This window comes from Sturnira hondurensis, unplaced genomic scaffold (assembly GCF_014824575.4).
Source record: "Sturnira hondurensis isolate 20B ecotype Veracruz unplaced genomic scaffold, ASM1482457v3 Scaffold0001918, whole genome shotgun sequence".
NCBI classification, from domain to species: domain Eukaryota; kingdom Metazoa; phylum Chordata; class Mammalia; order Chiroptera; family Phyllostomidae; genus Sturnira; species Sturnira hondurensis.
This window is the reverse complement of record NW_028074549.1, coordinates 1,153,329-1,174,279: the sequence shown is the minus strand read 5'-3', so window position 1 is coordinate 1,174,279 and position 20,951 is coordinate 1,153,329. Positions and strand designations below refer to the sequence as shown.

Here is a 20,951-nt window from a genome sequence, read left to right as displayed (position 1 = left end):
GGGGAGGGGGAGAATAGTGAGGGAAATATAGAATCTAAAGAACTTGAGACACGTGGTTATAAACTAAGTGGGGGAGAACAGTGGGGGAGGGAGTGTGCGGGTGGAGGGGAATGAAGGGGGGAATAGAACAACTGTAATGGTATAATCAATAAAATATATTTAAATAAATAAATAAATAAATAAATCCATTTCATCTAGGGCATTGTTCAATGCCACAATATTTTTGTTGATATTTTGTTTGGAGGATCTGTCCATTTTTGACAGTGGGGTGTTAAAATCCCCTACTATAATTGTGTTGCTGTCAATATCTTTCTTGAAGTTCACTAAGATTTTGTTTATATGTTTGGGTGCTCCTATTTTGGGTGCATATATATTTACAATGTTTGTGTCTTCTCGGTGTATTCTTCCCTTGAGTATTATGAAGTTACCTTCTGGGTCTCTCTTCATGCCCTTTTTTGAAGTCTGTTTTGTCTGATATGAGTATTGCTACCTGGCTTATTTTTCCTGTCTGTTTGCTTGGAAAATTTGTTTCCATCCTTTCACTTTTAGTCTGTAGTGGTCTTTTGTGATGAGGTGGGTCTCTTGTAGGTAGCATATATGTGGGTCATGCTTTCTTATCCACTCAGCTATTTTACGTCTTTTGATTGGAGCATTAATCTGTTTACACTTAAGGTTATTATTGATAGGTACTTTTTCATTGCCATTTTTGTACCTTTGTTCCTCTGTGTCTCTCTGTTTTCCTTCTTTTCCTTAAAGCAGTCTTTTTAGCATCTCTTGCAGAGCTGGTTTGGTGAAGATGTATTGTTTTAGACTTCTTTTGTCTTGGAAACTCTTTATTTGGCCTTCTATCTTGATTGACAACCTTGCTGCGTAAAGTAGCCTTGGTTGCAGGCCTCTAGTTCTCATTACTTGGAATGTTTCTTGGGATTCTCTTCTAGCTTGGAGCATTTCCATTGAGAAGTCAGAAGCTGACCTTATTGGGGGCTTTCTTGTATGTTACTTCCTGTTTCTCCCCTGCTGCCTTTTATATTCTCTCTTTGTCTTAGAATTTTGCCATTTTAATGATGATGTGTCTTGATGTGGGCCTCTTTGGGTTCCACTTGATTGGGAGTCTTTGTGTTTCCTGGATTTGTGCATCTTTTTCTCTCATCAAATTTGGAAGTTTTCCATCATTACTTTTTCAAATAGGTTTTCTATCCCTTGCTCTTCTTCTCCTTCTGGTATCCCTACTGTTTGGGCATTTTTACATTTCATACTGTCTTGTGTTTCTCTCAGTCCCTCTTCATTTTTTTTGAGCTTCTTTTTTTTTCTTGCTCTTTCTTAGAGTTTTTTCCTACCTGGCCTCCAACTTGCTGACCCGATCTTCTGCTTCATCGATCCTGCTTTTGATTCCTTCCACTGTGTTCTTCAGGTCTGAAATGTTATTCTTCATTTCCTCTTGGCCCTTGCTGATAGTTTCTGTTTCTTTTTTCATGTGATATAGTTTGCAGTGAGTTCATTGTAGTTCCCCTGTGGTTTCTGGTAGCTCATTGTTAGCTCTTTGGACTTCCTGATAACCAGTGCTTTGAATTCAATATCTGATAGTTGATATGCCTCTGTTTCATCCAGCATTCTTTCTGAGGCTTCCTCATTTTTTTTCATTTGGGGATTGTTTCTTTGTCTTTCCATTGTTTGTGAGAGTCTTCTTGTTAGCTTCAGCTTCTTAAATTGATTTGATGTAGTTTCCTGGGTTTATGATGTGAACTTCTGTCGTATAATACTTGTGAGATTTTGTGGTGTAATCTCCTTGATCTGCCAAGCTCACTGGTCTTGGGCTGTCCTTTAAGTTGGCTCTCTGTTTGTCTTTGGGTTTTTATTGTTTGGGGGTTTTTCTTTTGTGGGTCCTTCCCACCAGCTGGTTATCTAAGGGTCCCACCTGGTGTAATTTGTCATGCTGGTGAGGGCAGGTTGCGTTGAAGCTAGTTCTTCCATGTGTACAAGGTTTTGAGGATTCTCTTTTGCTCTTGTTCAGTTGCTTGTACTGGGTAGTTTCTCCACTATTTTTTTGTATTTCCAGATAGGTCTTGGATTGAGGTTTGTGTGTTTTCAACTCCCTCCTCACCTTCTTCTGTTGTTATCTGTTGGTGGTTTCTTTGTTGTTGGGTTTCCTCTTCCAGTGGGTATGCTGGTATTCTCCGCTTCCACCTACTCTTTTGTGAGCAGGTGCAGGGGAAGGCAGAATGGTTTATTACAGCATGAGAGTATTCTATGATATTTACAGTAGTAGCCTGTAGATAAGAGATAGGAGATCTTTTGGTTATGTATAGTGTTAACAGTAATCCTCAACCCAACTAGTCACTTTTAAGAAAGGATGGACAGAAGATAAGACTCTTGTTGGGGAGGGAAGCTTTTTGAGTTGGACCTAGAAAGCAGTGAGGTTGTGGGAGGTCAGATTCTGAGGTAAGGTGAGAGTAAAGGATAGTAAGTAGGTGTAGTGTGTGAGAGAATAGAGTTAACTACTACAGAAATAGGGTTCAGGAAACTGTGAAATGGGCTAAGATCTGGGAGGGGTGTTGTGAAGTAGTTACAATTGTATGGAACAGCTATTATTTACAGTAATATTAGAGCAACAATCATATGACAGAGTCTGTGTGATCTGTATAACATGAATATGGCGTGTGGAACTTTGAGTAGTGTGCTAAAGGAACACAAGTGATGTGAAGGAGTTTAATTAGCAATACACTGTGGAGGAGAGAAGAAGGGAAACCTGTCAAATGATACAATATAACCAGCCAAGGCAAAGAAGCCTATAGAGAAAGAGGAGAAATACAAAGATACTATTAAAATAAAAGATGTAAGAACAATGAAAAATAATACAAATATGCAGTAAGTTGTAGTTTCTCTGCTATAGCATAGTGAAATTTGTCTCTCTGTCTCTACTGTTGGGATGCCCCCTCTTTGGGTTTAACTCTGGTATTTTTGCAGTTCCAAGGTGTCTGTCTCGATTGTGGGTAAAAAAATAAAAAAAAGAAAGAAAAAGATAGGAGAAAGGAGTCAGAAGAGATAAGTTTGGAAAGAAAGGAAGAAGGAATAAAACAAGAAAGAAGGAAAGAGGAAAAAGGTATTGAAAGATAAAACAATAATAAAATTTAAAAAATAAAAGGTTACTTAAAACAAAACAAAACAAAACAAAAACAACCACCTCTTGGTTTCAAACTGTCCGAACTAGTTTTTCTGGTCTCACTGTCTGCAGCAGGCTGAGGGGGGATTGGTGTGTCCTTTCTCCCTTCCGGTTTTGTACTCAGCCAGTCTTGTGAGCACCCTCCCAAGAGTTAGTTTGATGCCTCTTCCCAGAGCCCCATGCAAGGGTTCCAGGTCTTCTTCAGAGGTGCTCTTCTTCAGAGCACTCTGAAGAGCACTGTTCTTCAGAGCTCTCTTTCCTTAGGGTCATTGCTGTGCGTGGGCTGTGGGTGCCTGTGCGCTGTCCAGGCTTCTTGGGTCCCCTGGGTTGGGTGGGAACCCTTCCCAGTGCTATGGGGGAATGCAGGACCTTTCTCCTGGCTAGATGGTGTGTAGGCCAAGCACCTGTCGCAGGAGAATCCTCCAAACAGTTTTACTTTTTGAGAAATTCCTCCTACTCAAGTCTGCCCCTCACTACATCCCAATTCTCCAGCCAGACTGGTGACTGTCGGGGTTAGTGCACATCACTGTGGGGCTCTCAACTCTCCCTAGCCAGCAACCGCAGACTCCGCAGGTGACCCTTGTGTGTCTGTCTCTTTGACCTTAATCCCCTCTCTGCAGCTTCAAGCAGCAAGGTCTCTCTTGGTGCTGCTCAAACCCTGCTTGGCCAGGGAGGGAGGGAGCAGTTGATCTGGCTCTCTCCCAAGGACCCTGTGACAGATTCTCAAAGAATCTGAGGTAGACCCAGCACTGGGCACTGGGCCTGGGGCTATAGCCCCGTCCCCGTGCTGGTCCCAGGGACCTTAATGTCCTGCAGTAGTCTCCTTTCATTCTGGTTTTTCAGTGTCCGCTACAATTTCTGGTCTCTTATTTTCATATATGCTGGGGTACTGTTGGCTGTTTGTTCTGTTACTCTGTAGATAGGCCAGGTTCTTCTCCTTGTCTACCAGTCCAGAAGTAACAATTATCCCATGCCTTTAGAAGTGCTCTGCTCCCAATCCAAAGTGTCACAGCTACTGCTGTTAGCATGCAAGTTTATTGTTTTTAGAATCTGTTTATTGTTTTTAGGTTTTGTTGTTATTCTCCTTTTGCTTATGTGAGGAAGTGAAGGGTTTCTACCTAGGCCTCCATCTTGGCCGGAACTCTTGTTTAAGCTTTTAAAATAGGGATCCTTGTATTGTTTCTTATATTAATAAGGTGCTTCTAAGGTTTTACATTTGTATATGCTTGCCCTGGCTGGTGTGGCTGAGTGGACTGAGTGCTGGCCTGTGAACCAAAGGATCACTGGTTTGATTCTCAGTCAGGGCACATGCCTGGATTGTAGACCAGTGCTCCAGTAGGGGTTGTGCAAGAAGCAACCACACATTGATTCTTCTATCCCTCTCTTTCTTCTTCCCTTCTCCTCTCTCTAAAAATTAATTAATACAATCTTTTTAAAAATCTAAAAATAAATTTGCATATACTTTATGTTTTTTGTTTTTCACTTTATTAAAATAAGGACATTTCCTTTTATTTCTAGCTAGCTTAAAGTTAGAATATTGAATATTTTGAAAAGTTGCATATACAGTACAAAGAATTTTTTGTTAGAACCATTTGAAATTAAATTGGGACACCTTTCTTAAATACTTCAGCGTGTGTATCTCCTACAATCAAGTATGTTCTTTCACATAATCATGGTATAACCATCAAAATCAGGAAATAACATTAGTATATATTACTACCACCTAATCCTCAAACCCCTCAGGGTTCATCTATTGTCCTAATAACTTTCTTTATAACAAAGGATTCTAATTCATGGATTCCATATGGTTTTCATGTCTCAAATTTTCTCTTTTTAATTTGTTAGTAATATGTTTAGTGCTTATTTTCTGCTGTTAAACCATTCTGATATTTAACACTTTGATCATATTTTAGTGTAATACACTGTTAATGTTAATTTGTTATTATTTTTGGTTAACTTCATTGGTATAATTTATATCAAACAAAGTACACCTGTTTTAAGTATATAGTTTGGACAGTTTGGTTTTTTTTAAAATCCTCACTAAAGGACATGTTTATTGATTCTAGAGAGAGAGAGAGAGAGAAACATTGATGCAAGAGAGAAAATTGATTGGTCATTTCCTGTACACACCCTGAGTGGTCATTGAACCCACAACCTAGGTATGTGCCCTGACTTGGCATGAACTTGCAACCTTTGAGATATGGAGCAAAGCTCCAACCAACTGAGCCACCCAGCTAGGGACAGTTCAGAGAGCTTTAAGACCTGTATTTACCAATGTAACCACCACCACCAAGATGCAAAACACTTCCATTACCACAGAAAGTTCCTTCATGCCTCCTTGCATTTACTTCCTTCCTACCCCCAGTCCCTATAAATTGGTCTTGTCTTTTCTTGATTCTCATATGAAAAGAATCCTATAGTAGGTATTCCTTTGTGTCTGGCTTTTTTTGCTCAGTGTAGAATTTGCTCAGTATAGATTCTTCCATGTTATTTATTGCATGTATCTGTATTTTGTAATCTCTCCATAGTATTCCATTATATGTATATATCTCAATTTGTTTATCTGTTTACCTGTTGATAGACATATGTGCAATGTCCAGTTTGAGGATATGAGGATAAATCTACTATAAACATGTATATGAGTCTTTGTATGTGGGCTTATACTTTTTTTTCATAGATGAAGACCTATAAGAAAAATGCTGGGTCATAAAGTAAGTGTATGATTAGTTTTAAAAGTGATTGCATCATTTTACACTTCTGCCAACAATATGTAAGAGTTTCATTTGTTCTACCTCCTTGACACTTGGTATTTTCAGTCTTTTTCATTTACCCAGTCTAGTGAGTTGGTATCTGAGTGTGGTTTTGATTTGCCTGAGAGTTATTGATATTGAAATTCTTTTCATGTGCTTATTCAACATTTGTAACTCTTTCTGTAAGTGTCTATTCAAATGTTTTGCCCATTTTAATTTAATTATTTTATCTTATTATGAGTTGTAAGAGTGTTTCCTATATTCCCGATACAAGTCTTTTGTCAGATAAACATTTTGTGAATGTTTTCTTCCACTTTCTGACTTGCCTTTTTGTTTTCTCATCAATGTCTTTCAAAGAGCAAAAAGTTTTAGTTTTGAGGAAGTCGAACTTATTAACTTTTCTGTGTAGTTTCTGCTTTCCCTAACAAATCTTTGCTTATGTGCCAATATCACAAATATTTTCCTTCATGCCCTTTTTGTTATTTGAGTATTTGTGTAATGTTCATCTTTACTTGTGAGGTAGATTAGATTCTTTTGGTTTCCAGTAACATAAAGGAATAAAGGAGGCTATATGATAAGGTTGCAGGGGCTTTCATGGCTCCAGAAGGCAGGCATGCAGGTGGGTCTAAGAAACAAGTACTGGAAAGCCATCAGGAACCCAGGATGTGCTCTCTAGCCCTTATATTTGCTTTCTTCTTTTTGCAGACTGGCTTGCTCTGACCATGTGGTTCAGAGCCTCTTCCACTTTCCTAGGATAGGGGACCTGATTGTTTCAGCTTGGGGACAGAGCCCCAACCTGGTCCAGTTAGCCATTGGGGGTTGGGGTTCTATAATAGAAAACAGACTGGGGATTAGGGCCACTTCCAAAGAAAATCAACGTGGCTTGTGATCTGCTCACATACTCCCCAAAGTGGTCACTATTCTACCATCTTTCACTTGTGATGAGTACTTCTTTGTACCATTTTTGACTTGTAGCTTTCACCATTAATTTGTGATTACTCCGGGCTTTTTCATTTTCCCAATCTGCAGCTATATTCTTCAGCACTTGTGGAATGTGAGGATCATGATCCATGTAATTATGATAGAAGTTTTGATGTGGAAGCAGTAAAGAAAGAAATCTGTAGAGGAAGGAGGTTGGTAAGTATAAGTGATTTTATTACTCATACAAGATGAACAGACCCTTGGGATATCTTGAAAAGAAAATCTATTTGATTGATAAACCAAGGATAGAGATGTATCTTGGAGAGCTGAAGGAAATGGGACCTTTCTTGGAAACTCAGATTGGCTGAACATTTAATATTTAAAGGTAAATGGCAAAATGCTTCATCAGCAAAATAGATGTGAGTTAGGATAGTTTGGGCTGTAAGTAGAAGGAATACCAACTTAAACTGGCTTTAATAAAAACGATGCTTATTTTCTCACTTAGCCAAAGGAGAAACAGCCTTAAGGTTGGTTGATTCAGTGGCTCAATGATGTTATCAAGGGCTTATCATGCTCTTCACCTTCTTGTCCACAAATACTGCTAGTTCCCTTCTGTTCATAGAATGGCTGCAGGCAGCAACTGAATCATCGGACTTTCTTGTTTCTATCTAAGGAAGGAGAAAGTTCATCCCTAAAGTACGGAATAAGAGCCCTTCTGAGAATTTAATTGGGCCACACCCTTCTTCCTGCACCAATTACTGGAGGTGACTGTAACTAATCAGGATCTACCCTTCCAGCTGGGGTCAGCTTTCAGTGATAAGGAAGATTGCTGAGTACTTAACCTGATGGGCCCATTGCATTTAGACTTTCTTCGTGAAAGGCCCTTCACAGCAAGTGTTAGTACCTAAAGCCCTTACCCCTACCATGATAAGGTTAATGATCTAAGGAACATTTATTTAGCCCTTGCAAGGTGTCAGCATATATGGACAGTTTTTTCACAGCTTGACAGGCTTTGAGAAGCATCAGCACAGGGTGCTTCAGCAAGCAGGTACTTCACTGTCGCTGGGGCACAGGAATCCTTCCTAGTTGGGTGAAAATGAAGATGAGGAAGTGGGAATTTGGAGAGAGGAAACAGGATGTGCAAAAGTGTGGAAGGCAAGAATGACATAGCACATTTATAATACTGTAAGCGTATGACTCTCCATTATCTGTATTGACTTCATGGAATTCCATTGGGTGACCCAGAGTACGTGAAACCATTCCCTTGTTAGAAAATAAGTTGTTTCTGGTTTCTCCCTGTAACAACTAATGCTGCAGTAAACATCTTTGTACATATATCCTTGTGTATTGGTTTGCGTGATACTGTAGAGTATACTTCAAGAAGTGGAATGGCTGAGTCAAAGAGAATGCTCTTTAAAAAATTTTTTAATTTTTTAAAAAAAGTATATATTTATTTAAATTCTTATTCAAGTACAGTTTTCTGTTTTATATTCCCAGCCCTGCCCCATCCCCAGTGCTCCCTACCTCCCTCCCATTTCTGCCCCGAACCTTAATTATTGTCCATGTGTCCTTTATACTTATTGATGTGAGTCCATCCCCTTTTCCCCTATGATTCTCTCCCCTCTCTCCTCTGGACCCTGTCAGCCTGTTCCGTATTTGAGTGTCATTGGTCATATTTTGCTTGCTTGTTTGTTTTGTTGTTTAGATTCCTGTTAAAGGTGAGATCATATGCTATTTTTCTTTCACCGCCTAGCTTATTTCGCTCAGCATAATGCCTTCCAGTTCCATCCATGATGTTGCAAAAGGTAGGAGTTCCTTCTTCCTTTCTGCAGCATAGAATTCCATTGTGTAAATGTACCATAGTTATTTGATCCAGTCTTTTACTGATGGGCATCTAGGTTGCTTCCAACTCTTGGCTATCGTGAATTGTGCTGCTATGAACATCAGGGTGCATAGGTTCTTTTGGATTGGTGTTTCAGGGTTCTTAGGATATACTCCTAATAGTGGAATAGCTGGGTCAAAAAGCACGTCTATTTTTAGTTTTCCTAGAAAATTCCATAGTGTTATCCATAGTGGTTGTGCCAGTCTGCAATCCCACCAACAGTAAACTAGGGTCCTCTTTTCCCCACAACCTCTACAGCACTTGTTGTTTGTTTCTTTGTTTATTATGGCCATTCTGACTGGTGTAAAGTGGTATCTCATTGTGGTTTTAATTTGCATCTCTCTGATAGCTAGTGATATCGAGCATCTTTTCATGTGTCTCTGGATCCTCTGTATGTCCTCCTTGGAGAAATTTCTGTTCAAGTCCTTTGCCCATTTTTTAATTGGGTTGCTTGTCTTCTTCGAGTGGAGTCAAGTGAGTTCTTTGTATATTTTGGAGAATAAACCTTTGTCTGAGGTTTCATTGGCAAATATGTTTTCCGAAGCTGTTGCTTTTCTTTTTATCTTGATACTGTTTTCCTTAGCCATGCAGAAGCTTTTAATTTAGATGACATCCCATTTGTTTATTCTTTCCTTTATGTCCCTTACTCTAAGGGACGTATCAGTAAAAATCTTGCTGCCTGGAATATCTGAGATTTTCCTGCCAATGTTTCCTCTAGGGTTTTAATGGTTTCATGGCTTATATTTAAGTCTTATCCACCTTGATTTTATTTTGGTGTATGGTGTAAGTTGGTGCTCGAGTTTCATTTTTTTGCATGTACCTGTCGAGTTCTCCCAACACCATTTGTTGAAGAGGCTATTTTTACTCCATTTTATGTTATTACCTTCTTTGTTGAATATTAATTGACTGTAGAGAGTTGGGTTTATTTCTGGGCTCTCTGTTCTGTTCCATTGGTCTATGTGCCTGTTTTTATGCCAGTACCAGGCTGTTTTGATTACAGTGGCCTTGTAATACAGTTTGATATCAGGCATTGTGATTCCTTCTACTTTTTTCTTCTTTCTCAAAATTGCGGCTGCTATACAGGGTCTTTTATGGTTCCATATAAATTTTTGAAGTGTTTGTTCTATGTCTGTGAAATATGCCATTAGTACTTTAATAGGTATTGCACACAATCTGTAAATTGCTTTGGGTAGTATTGACATTTTGATGATGTTAATTCTTCCAATCCATGAACATGGTATATGTTGCCATTTTTTTGTGTCTTGCTTGATTTCTTCCTTCAGTGTTGTGTAGTTTTCTGCATACAGGTCTTTAACCTCCTTGGCTAGGTTTATTCCCAGATATTTTATTTTTGTTTTTGCTATATTGAATGGGATTTTTTTCTTGATTTCTGCTTCTGCTTTTTCATTGCTAGTACACAAAAATGCCTTTGATTTCTGAATACTGACTTTGTATCCCGCTGTTTTCCCAAATTCATTTATTAGTTCAAGCAGTTTTTTGGTAGAGGCTATAGGATTTTCTATGTACACTAACATGTTATCTGCAAACAATCCCAGTTTTTTCCCTCCTTTCTGATTTGGAAGCCTTTTCTTTCCTTTTCTTGTGTGGTCCCTATGGCTAGAACTTCTAATACTATATTGAATAGAAGTGGTGAAAATGGGCAACCTTGTCTTGTTCCTGATCTTAGTGGAAAATATTTCAGTTTTTGCTCATTGAGTATGATGTTGGCTGTAGGTCTTCATATATGGACTTTATTATATTGAGGAATGCTCCCTCTATTCCCACTTTGCTGAGTGATTTTATCATAAATGGGTGTTGTGCCTTATCAAAAGCTTGTCCCATATCTATTGATATGATCATGTGGTTTTTGTCTTTGCTTTTGTTTATGTGATGTATTACATTTACCGATTTATGAATATTGAACCATCCTTGCATCCCTGGGATGAACCCCACTTGGTTGTGGTGTATGATCTTTTTGATGTATTGTTGGATTAGATTTGCCAATATTTTGTTGAGGATTTTAGCATCTATGTTCATCAGCGATATTGGCCTGAAGTTTTCTTTCTTTGTTGTGTCTTTATTTGGCTTTAGGATTAGGATGATGTTGGCTTCATAAAAAGAGTTGGGGAGTTTTCCCTCCTTTTGGATTTTTTGGAATAGTCTGTGAAGAATAGGGGTTGGCTCTTCCTTAAATGCTTTGTAGAATTCTCCTGTGAAACCATCTGATCCATGGCTTTTGTGTGATGGTAGTTTTTTTATTACTGCTTCAATTTCATCTGCTGTTATTGGCCTGTTCAGGTTTTCTCCTTCTTTTTCATTGAGTTTTGGAAGATTATATTTTTCTAGAAATTTGTCCATTTCACCTAGGTTTTCAAATTTCTTGGCATACAGTTCTGCATAGCAATTTCTTACAATCTCTTCTATTTCTGTGGTATCAGTTGTAATCTCTCCTCTTTCATTTCTGATTGTGTTTATTTGGGTCCTCTCTCTTCTTTTCTTAATGAGCCTACTTAAAGTTTTATCTATTTTGTTTATCTTTTAAAAAAACCAACTCCTGGATTCATTGATCCTTAGAATTGTGCTCTTAGTCTCTATGTCATTTAATTCTGCTCTGATCTTGCTTATTTCCTTCCTTCTACTTGCTCTGGGCTGTCTCTGTTGTTGTTCCTCAAGTTCTTGGAAGCGTCGGGTTAGGTTGTTTGTTTGAAATGTTTCTATCTTCTTTAGGTAAGCCTGTATTGCTATGAACTTCCCTCTCAGGACTGCCTTCACTGTGTCCCATAAGTTTTGGGTTGTTGTGAGTTCATTTTCATTTGTTTCCAGACGCTTTTTGATTTCTTCACTAATTTCAATCTTGACCCATTCATTGTTTAATAGCATACCATTCAGTCTCCATGCTTTTGGGTGTTTTGGGTTTTTTCCTGTGGGGTTGGTTTCCAATTTCAGTCCCTTGTGATCAGAGAAAATCCTTGGTATGATTTCTGTTTTCCTGAAATTGTTGAGACTCCTTCTGTGTCCTATCATGTGGTCTATCTTTGAAAATGTTTCATGTGCATTTGAAAAGAATGTGTATTCAGATTCTTTGGGATGGAGGGCTCTATATATATCAATTAGGTCCATTTCATCTAGGGTGTCGTTTAATGCTCCAATATATATTGGAGTTGATATTTTGTTTGGAAGATTTGTCCATTTTTGACAGTGTGGTGTTAAAATCCCCTACTATAATTGTGTTGCTGTCAATATCTTTCTTGAGGTCCCCTAGGATTTTCTTTTTATATTTGGGTGCTCCTATGTTGGGTGCATATATATTTATGATGTTAATGTCTTCTTCGTGGATTCTTCCATTGAATATTATGAAGTGACCTTCTGGGTCTCTCTTTATGGCCCCTTTTTTGAAGTCTGTCTTGTCTGATATGAGAATTGCTACCCTGGCTTGTTTTTCCAGGCCGTTTGCTTGGAAAATTTGTTTCTAGCCTTTCACTTTTAGTCTTTGATGGTCTTTTGTCCTCAGGTGGGTCTCTTGTAGGCAGCATATGTGTGGATCATGCTTTCTTAACCATTCAGCTATTCTATGTCTTTAAATTGGTGCATTTAATCCATTTGCACTTAAGGTTATTATTGAAAGCTTCTTATTCATTGCCATTTGTGTACCTGTGTTCCTCTCCCTCTCTCTCTTTTCCTTCCTTTCCTTAAGGCAGCCCTTTTAGTAATTCTTGTAGAGCTGGTTTGGTGGAGGCATATTCTTTTAGCCTTGTTTTGTCTTGGAAGCTGTTTATTTGGCCTTTTATCTTGATTGAGAGCCTTGCTGGATAAAGTAGCCTTGGTTGTAGGCCTCTGTTTCTCATTACTTGGAATATTTCCTGGCATTCTCTTCTTGCTTGGAATGTTTCTGTTGAGAAGTCAGTAGCTAACCTTATTGGGGCGCCCTTGTATGTTACTTCCTTTTTCTCCCTTGCTGCCTTTAGGATTCTCTCTTTGTCTTGGAGGTTTGCCATTTTAATGATGATGTGTCTTGCAGTAGGCCTCTTTGGGTTCCACCTGATTGGGACTCTCTGTGATTCCTCAATATGTGTGACTTTATCTCTCCTCAACTTAGGAAAATTTTCTGTTATTAGTCTTTCAAGTAGATTTTCTATCCCTTGTTCTTCTCCTTTTCCTTCTGGTATTCCTATTATTCAGATATTATTACACTTCATATTGTCTTGCATTTCTCTTAAACTCACCTCATTCTTTCTGATTCTCTTTTCCATTACTTGGTCCGTCTGGGAGATTCTTTCTACCCTGTCTTCCAGCTCACTTATGCGGTCTTCTGCCTCATCTATCCTACTCTTCATACCTTCCACTGTGTTCTTCAGTTCAGAAATTGTATTCTTCATTTCCTCTTGGCCTTTGCTAGTGGTTTCTATTTCCTTTTTCATGTTGGTATACCTTGCGGAGAGTTAATTGTAGCTCCCCTGTAGTTTCTGGTAGCTCGTGGTAAGCTCTTTGAATTTCCTGATAACCAGTGCTTTGATTCAATATCTGATAGTTGACTTGCCTCTAGTTCATCTAACATTCTTTCTGAGACTTCCTCCTTTTCTTTCATTTGGGGATTGTTTCTTTGTCTTCCCATTGTTTGTGATGCTCTTCTTGTTGGCCTCAGCTTCTTAAATTGATCTGTTCTGGTTCCCTGGGTTTATGGTGTGAACTTCTGTGGTAGGATGCCTGTGAAATTCAGTGGTGCAGTCTCCTGCAGGTGTCTTGGTGTTCTTCGCTTCCACCTACTCCTCTTGTTGTTTTCCAGATGGCCAAACCTTTTCTTCTGTTCTTACTAGCTGCAGCAGCCTTAGGGGCTATTAGTGTTGCCTTTCTTGCTTCTCGGTGGACTGTACTGGTCTCGCCAGTGCCCTCCCAAGATCCAGACTGGTGCCACTCTCCCACGCCCCACTGAGAGCAGATTTTTCCCCAGGCTTCCCAGCCCTGGTCTGGTGTGAGGGCGCGCATTCCCAGCCAGGCTTTCCTTGTCTCACAGGCTTGGGCGAGGACCTTTCCCAGTGCTGTGGCTGAACACACAGGGCAACTCACAATTCTCCCAAGCCAACAACCACAGCCTGACTCCGGCACTTCTCAGTGTGTGCCTGGCTGGTTAGTGAGGGAGCTGCTGGCTGGCTATCTTCCAGGGGCCTTGCCAGCAGCCCGAGGCTCCCCAAGACTGTGGGAGAGCTGGCTCAGGCCCCATGCCACAGGGAAATCACGGGCCACTCTCAATTCCCCAAGCCGACAGCCATGGCCTGACTTCCGGTGCTTCCCAGTCTGCGCCAGCTGAGTAAGAATGGAGCTGGTGACTGGCTCTCTTCCAGGGGCCCTGCCAGCACCCCGAGACTCCCCGAGACTGTTCTAGAGCTGGCACAGGCCCCGAGCCACAGGGAACGCACCTGGGCGACTCTCAGTTCTCCCAGGCCAGCAACCACAGCCTGACTCCACAGGTTATCAGAGCTCTCTGGTTTGCTTCCGAATGCCCACTCCTCTCTCTGCCACTACAGGTAAACTGATCTCTCCTGGTGTTTTCTAATCTGCGCCCTGCCAGATAGGTAGGGTGCCAGTGACTAGTTCTCTCCCAGGGTTGTTATTGCTCACCCTCGGCTCTCAGAGACCAGGGTGGCTTGCCGAGGCCCTGGCGTGGCCTGGCGGAGGGCCTGCCACCGCCTCTGCACTGTTCCCTCATACCTTGTTGATCTGCGGTCACCTCCTCTCCTCTCTCAACCTCTGGTCATTCAGTGTCTGCTACACTCTCTGGAGTCCTGCCTTCCTATATGCTGGGTCCCTGTTGGATATCCACTGCTCTCCTCTGCAGATCAGTCCGGTTTTTCTCCGGTGCTTGGAGGGAAGCAAAATCCTTTGTCCTACTCTGCTGCCATCTTCCCCCTGTCTACATTGTTTTATCATCTTTAAAAATTTTAAAACATGCTGACAAACTGTCCCCCAGGAAGGTTGTACCACTTTCTACTTCTGTACATAGTGGATGAAAGAGCACTGCTCCCAACCCTTCATGAAAATTAATATCCAAACTTAGTAACTTTTGTCATTCTGAAAGAAAATTTTATCTTGCATTTCCCTGGTTACTGGAGAAATTGAACATTATTTTTCTTTAGACTTCTCTTATCCTCTTATGTCACCCAGCTCCAGCAGTTTTTCAATGATCCGTTTACAGTAAGTGGCTCCACATCATAACCATGATCCCTCGTTGTAGTCACTCTCTTCCAAACACCCTGTAGTCCCTCTCCCTACCCCCCACTTCCTTACTTTCCTAGCCAACCCCCAATCCCAGTGAAATGCATCTATCTGTTGCCTGCTTGTCTGCATATCCTGGGTAGTGCCTACACTTAAGTAGTTGGGAACTGGAGAAAACCCACCAATGTGTTGGCTGATCTTAACTAGATTCATGGCTACAAAATACTCAAACAGACCTTCAAAATACTTCACTCTCCACATTTAGTGTTTCATATTTTCATCTATCTTTAAAACCTCTCCCCACATCAACTTTCCATTCCCAAGTTATTAACTACACCTGATTTTTTATAGACTTTATTTTTTAGAGCAGTTTCAGGTTCACAGAAAAATTGAGGGGAAGTTTCAGAGATTTCCCATGCCCCTCACACATGCACAGCCTTCCCCACCATCAACATACCTCACCAGAGGTTGCATGTGTTAAATAGTAATGAACCTACATTGACAGATTATAAACACCCACAATCCATAGTTTACATTAGGGTTCATTTTTGTACATTTCTTTGCCTGGTTTTTACTGAGAAAATGGCAGCTATCGGGTAGGAACTCCTACTGTCTAAACCATCAACCACCTACCTCTGTCTGACTTGGACCTCTGTTCTGTGAAAGCTAACCCTCCTTTTGGACTTTGGTACTAGTCCCCTTCCCTTCTTAAGGAGTAGACCCTTATGAACATGATCAACAGATCATGTCATCTTACAAAAAAAAGGTCCTTACACACAAAAAATTTGTCAATTGCAATGTCATTTCTCTGTCCTTTGTTGACCTTTTAGCAGTATTCATTACACAGTTGTCTGTGCCCCACACTTTGAAGCACTTTATTCTTTTGACCTCCTAGACACAATCTGCTAGCGTATCTTTTACTTTCTGGCTGCTGTTTACTAGGCACTTTGGCTTTTTTTCCTCCTTTGCTCAACCTCTAAAGTTTGGACTGCCCAGTGCTCTGCCCTGGGCCCCTTCCTCAATGTGAACAGCCTTCCTACATAACCTCGTCCAGTTCTCATGGCTTTAAAACTGTACTTATGCCAGTGGTTATATCTCCAACCCTGATGGCCAACCTGACACAGCTCCATGGATATCTATCAGCATCTCATGTTAAACTGGCCCCAAAAAGAACGCACTTCCATCTCCCCCCCCCCCAACACACACACGTATACATACTCCAACCAAACCTGTTCACTTTTCACTTCAGTAAACAGCACATCATTCGTCCATCATCATCTCATCAACTTCCCAGCCCAGCATCAAGCCTGCCAGTGCCACCCGATAGCCTTTGCATCCTCTCCTTCTCCCTGTGTATCACTACTCTCCTGTAATGAAGTCCCTGGTCTCCCTCTTTTGGATGTTTAGTGAACACTAGTGATACTTGTCTTGCTTTCTCTCCTGCTTGTTCTTACCCCAGCCCATTCCCCACACAGTGGCCAGAATAGTGTCTTAAAAAAATATTGCTCACTTTATTCTCCCCTTGTATGAAGATAAAACCTTAGCTCCTTGCCCTGGCTCATAAGCCCTACATGTCACAGCCTTAGATCTACTCCTAAGATCTACTCCTTAGATCTTATCCCAGACTCTCCTGTTGCCTTCCTTTCTGTTTCTACAATGCTAGCACCCCCTGTCCAGCACTGTCCTTCCAGTAAGTTTGCCAACTGAGTAGCTCATTCTTGCTTACGGAATAAGGCCTTCTGCTTAGAAGGTCCTTCTCTTTGTTTTTTGTTTTGTTCTGTTTTTTGCATGCTAGGAGCTCTTCACATCTAAGCTTCTTTATCACCTCCTCAGAGACACCTTTACTGATCACCCAGTCTGAAGTACAGATCCAGTGATACTATGTCACTTCACCTTATGCTGATTCTCTACAAAGTGTATATCACTGTGTTTTTAAGTTTGTTTTATGTGACCGTTGTCTGTGTCCACTATAATGTTAACTCTAACTGGGCAGGTAGCTTATCCACTGTTGTTTCCTCATCCTAGAACAGTCCCTGCCACATCACAGCTACTCAATAGTCTTTAAATGAATGAATGTTTACTAGTCATTGTACTTCTTCTCTGATTTGCTACTTCTCATTTTTCTGTAGATTAGCAGTCTTAACCCTCTATCAAATATGCGGCAAACATTTTTCTTTCAATCTTTTCCTTTATATTTTAATGATATCTGCCATCATAAAAATAGAAGTTTAAATATTTTGTATGTATAGTCAGATCTATCTGTCTTTTTCTTTGTAGCTTTTGGGTTTCCTGCCCCACTTAGAAAGTCTTCCTTATCTCAATATCATACTTTTTTTCTTTCTCCACTATTTTCTAATTTTTAAAGCTTTGTTTTTTTAAATACAGTTTTAGCTTTAATCCATGTGGAATTTATTTGGGAATATATTGTGAGGTAGGGACCTAACTTCTTTTTCCTGCAGATATGGTCAGATGGCCCCCCAAATTAAATGATCATTTTTTGTGCCCTGATTTAAATTCTGTCTTCAACATAATCTAATTTCTCACTTACATTTGAATTTTCTTTATATGGCTACTTGTGCTGACCTTGGGATATTGTGTGAGATGTCTCCTATTTTGCAAGATGGTTTCCTTGTGCTTCTACTTCATGCAGCCAGTGTGATCTAAATCAGCCTTGATCATGGCTCAGATTCCCCTAAACCAGTTAGATTCCAGTGGCCACATACTGTCCTCCCAGTCATTTCTATACGACCTACATATGTAAAATACCAAATCAATAGACTAATATATAAAGCAAGAGAGGAAATAAATTGAACTAAGTAAAACCTTATTACTCAGGTTTTTTTTGTTTTTTAATTTAAAATTTGGGACCCTACTACATAGATTCCAGAAAGGTTTTACTTTATTTCATGTTGTTCTCAGTTGTAATTCTGTAAAACAGGCATTGTTTAAGACTCTGGATCTAAGAGGGGACTTGGCTGGAGATCATATGGCTCTTCGTGGAGATCTTATGGCTCATATGGCTAGGAGCTGCCCTAGCCACAGACTCAGTGTCCATATCAGACCCCCATGCCTACACCTGGACAATTTTGCCAACCCTGCTTTTTGAAAATCTCTTTTTAAAAGAGAGAGATTATTTTTTTAAACAAAAAGGGTTTTCTGCTTTTAATCAAATCATTACAACATAGTCAATGCCAAGTGTTCTAGTTTGCTAAGCGACCAAGTGTAAGTAATGTACCTGAGGATGTTAGGGCTGCTGACTTAAAAATAACATTTAATGACATGTTAAACTTTAAATTTTAGGAAAGATTATAAAAAACAGATGCTTACTCAGTAAAACTTATTCTTTTGTAGAAATGCACATTTTGTGGTAAAAGAGGAGCTACTGTGGGATGTGATGAAAAAGCCTGTGCCAAGAATTACCACTTTTTCTGTGCCAAGAATGACCACGCAGTTCTACACACTGGATCTGAAGGAATTTATAAGTATTTTTTAAAGATTTTATTTATTTATCTTTAGAGGGGAAGGGAAGGAGAGCAGGAGAGAAGTATCAACGTATCTTTGCCTCTTGTGAGTCCCCTACCGGGAACTGGCCTGCAACCCAGGCATGTGCCTTGACTAGGAATCGAACCGCAATCGTGTGGTTCGCAGGCCTGAGATCAATCCACTGAGCTACGCCAGCCAGGGCGGAATTTATAAGTATTTAATGAAGCAGTTTTAAAGCCTCATTTGGGGGACTTGAGTAAGGAATAGTTAGATTATGGCAAGGAGATTTTTAAGCTAATATTATGCAAGTCATTTCCAAGTAAGAACTTGGTTTGGGGGTCCTTAGTTGGGAACCTGACTTCACAGCACCATAGGAAGAAAATAATCAGGATTGGTTTGGGTTTTGGTTTGGGTTTTGACTGTACTCTTCCTACATTCTTCTTTCCTGGTAGAAAGCATTGGTTGTCATAGTAGCATTTGTGACCTACCTAATTGGTAGCCATGAGACTGGGAACCAGTTCATTTGCTCTTTTCTATTATTTATCCATTTTGTCTGCTGAATGAATGTCTTTTCCCACCATCGTCACCACTATCTTACCTATATATAAATTCTAAAAATAATAAACTATGCAGCAGTAATCAGTGCTTTAGTCCTTGAAGGAACTTGTTTGTATTGCTTTTGACTTTTAAATGCTATTTCATGTTTTCAATCATTCTTTAGCTAATTTTGATGCAATAATGCATATTTCAAGTCCAGTAGAATTATATTTGTTTTATCCAGGAAGAAACTTGATCTCCCTTCTGATGAAAGGTTTCATTTCAGTTAAATGATCATACAGTATAGTAAAAAATAAGTCAGTAAGCCAGTTCTTAACTGAATTGATTCAAGTAATGCTAAGTTAACTCATGTTAACAAAGTATAAAACATGCCATATAAAGCTGAGGAAAAAAATTCTTTCTTAAAAATAGTTTTGACTTGTTTAAAGTTATGAAATGGAATAAAATAGAGAATAATTAAAGTTGAAGAGCCAGGCAGACTCTTCTTACTTCTTTAGGGCATATCTGTGATTATGATTGCCATTTTAAGTTCTAGTGAAATATATGTGTATATATACAATCATAATGTGCTGAATAATAGGATTAGTTAAGTGAGAGCATTATTTTTCAATATAATTTTTGTAAGATCTGTTACATTCCTAAATGATATTTTAAAATCCCATATGGAAGCTAGATGTTTTCTTTCCTGTGGATATCTCCAATTTTAATAGCCATTTTATGCCAGGAATACTTCCAAGTACTTTATAAATTTTAATTTATTTAATCTTCATAGCAGGCTTACAAGGTAAATACTGAGGAAACTGAGGCCTGAAAGATTTAGTAATTTGGACCCAGGCCACATAGCTTCAGGGCTCTACATTCCTTGCTCTTCACCAAGATATCTGCTTTAAGTGTAGAGTCTATATATGCAAAACAATACAGGCTTGCCTACAATTAAAAGAAGTTTGTTAAGTTATTTTAAATCTGATTTTGAGCAAGTTTCATAGGTATTTTGTTGTTTGAAACTGGAAAGGTAATATGCAAATATGTTAATTTTGTATTGTACTTCTTTTTATATATGATTTCCTGAGAAATTTATAGATTGTAATATACTTTTTTACTTTTTTATTGAAGTATAATTGATATACATCATATTAATTTCAGATATATAACAATGACTTGACATTTATATGTATTACAAAGTGATCGGCATTCTAAGTCCATTTATTATCTGTTACCATACAAACTTACACATTTTTCTTATGTTGTGAAATTTTATTATTTACTTTCTTAGTGACTTTCAAATTTGCAATACAACATTATTGACTACAGTCACCAGGCTGTGCATTACATCCCCATGACTTTTTAATTTTCATTTTATTTTATTTTATTTTAATTGTTCATGTACAGTTTTCTGTCTTTTATAACTGGAAGTTTGTACCTCTTGATTCCCTTTGCCCATTTCACCCACATCCTAACCTCTTCCTTTCTGGCAACTACTGTTACTCTGTTCTCTGTATTTCTGAGATTGGTTTTATTTTGTTTATTCTTATTTTTTAGATTCCACATATAAGTGCAATAATACATTGTCTTTTTCTGTCTGCTTTTTTCATTTAGCATAATAGCCTCAAGGTCCATCCATGTTATCTAGGATTCCAGTGTGTGTGTGTACATGCTGCATATCAACCACATTTCTTTTTTTTTTTCATATATTTTGTTGATTATACCATTACAGTTGTTCTATTCCCCCCTTCATTCCCCTCCACCCACACACTCCCTCCCCCACCATTCTCCCCCTCTTAGTTTATAACCACGTGTCTCAAGTTCTTTAGATTCTATATTTCCCCCACTATTCTCGCCCTCCCCCCTATCTATTTTCTACCTACTGTAGTTCTGTGAGCATCCTGATAAACAGTGTCTTGAATTGTGCTTCTGAGAGGCTGGCAGTTTCTCGGTAGCTGAGAGTTATTGGCTCTGGGACTTTGAGTTCTTCTTGCGCCATCTTTTG

General features: G+C 39.3%; 1 protein-coding gene across 2 annotated transcripts in view; it reads left to right on the top strand.

Annotated features, from left to right (window-relative positions):
• The window catches only part of PHF11 (PHD finger protein 11), a 66,855-nt gene that overhangs the window by 22,567 nt on the left and 23,337 nt on the right, over positions 1–20,951 (top strand). For both annotated transcript variants that reach the window (XM_037037869.1, XM_037037875.1), the window contains exons 3-4: positions 6,940–7,047; positions 18,275–18,405. In XM_037037869.1, the coding sequence (XP_036893764.1) occupies positions 6,940–7,047; positions 18,275–18,405 (239 nt within the window). The remainder of the gene's footprint in view (positions 1–6,939; positions 7,048–18,274; positions 18,406–20,951) is intronic.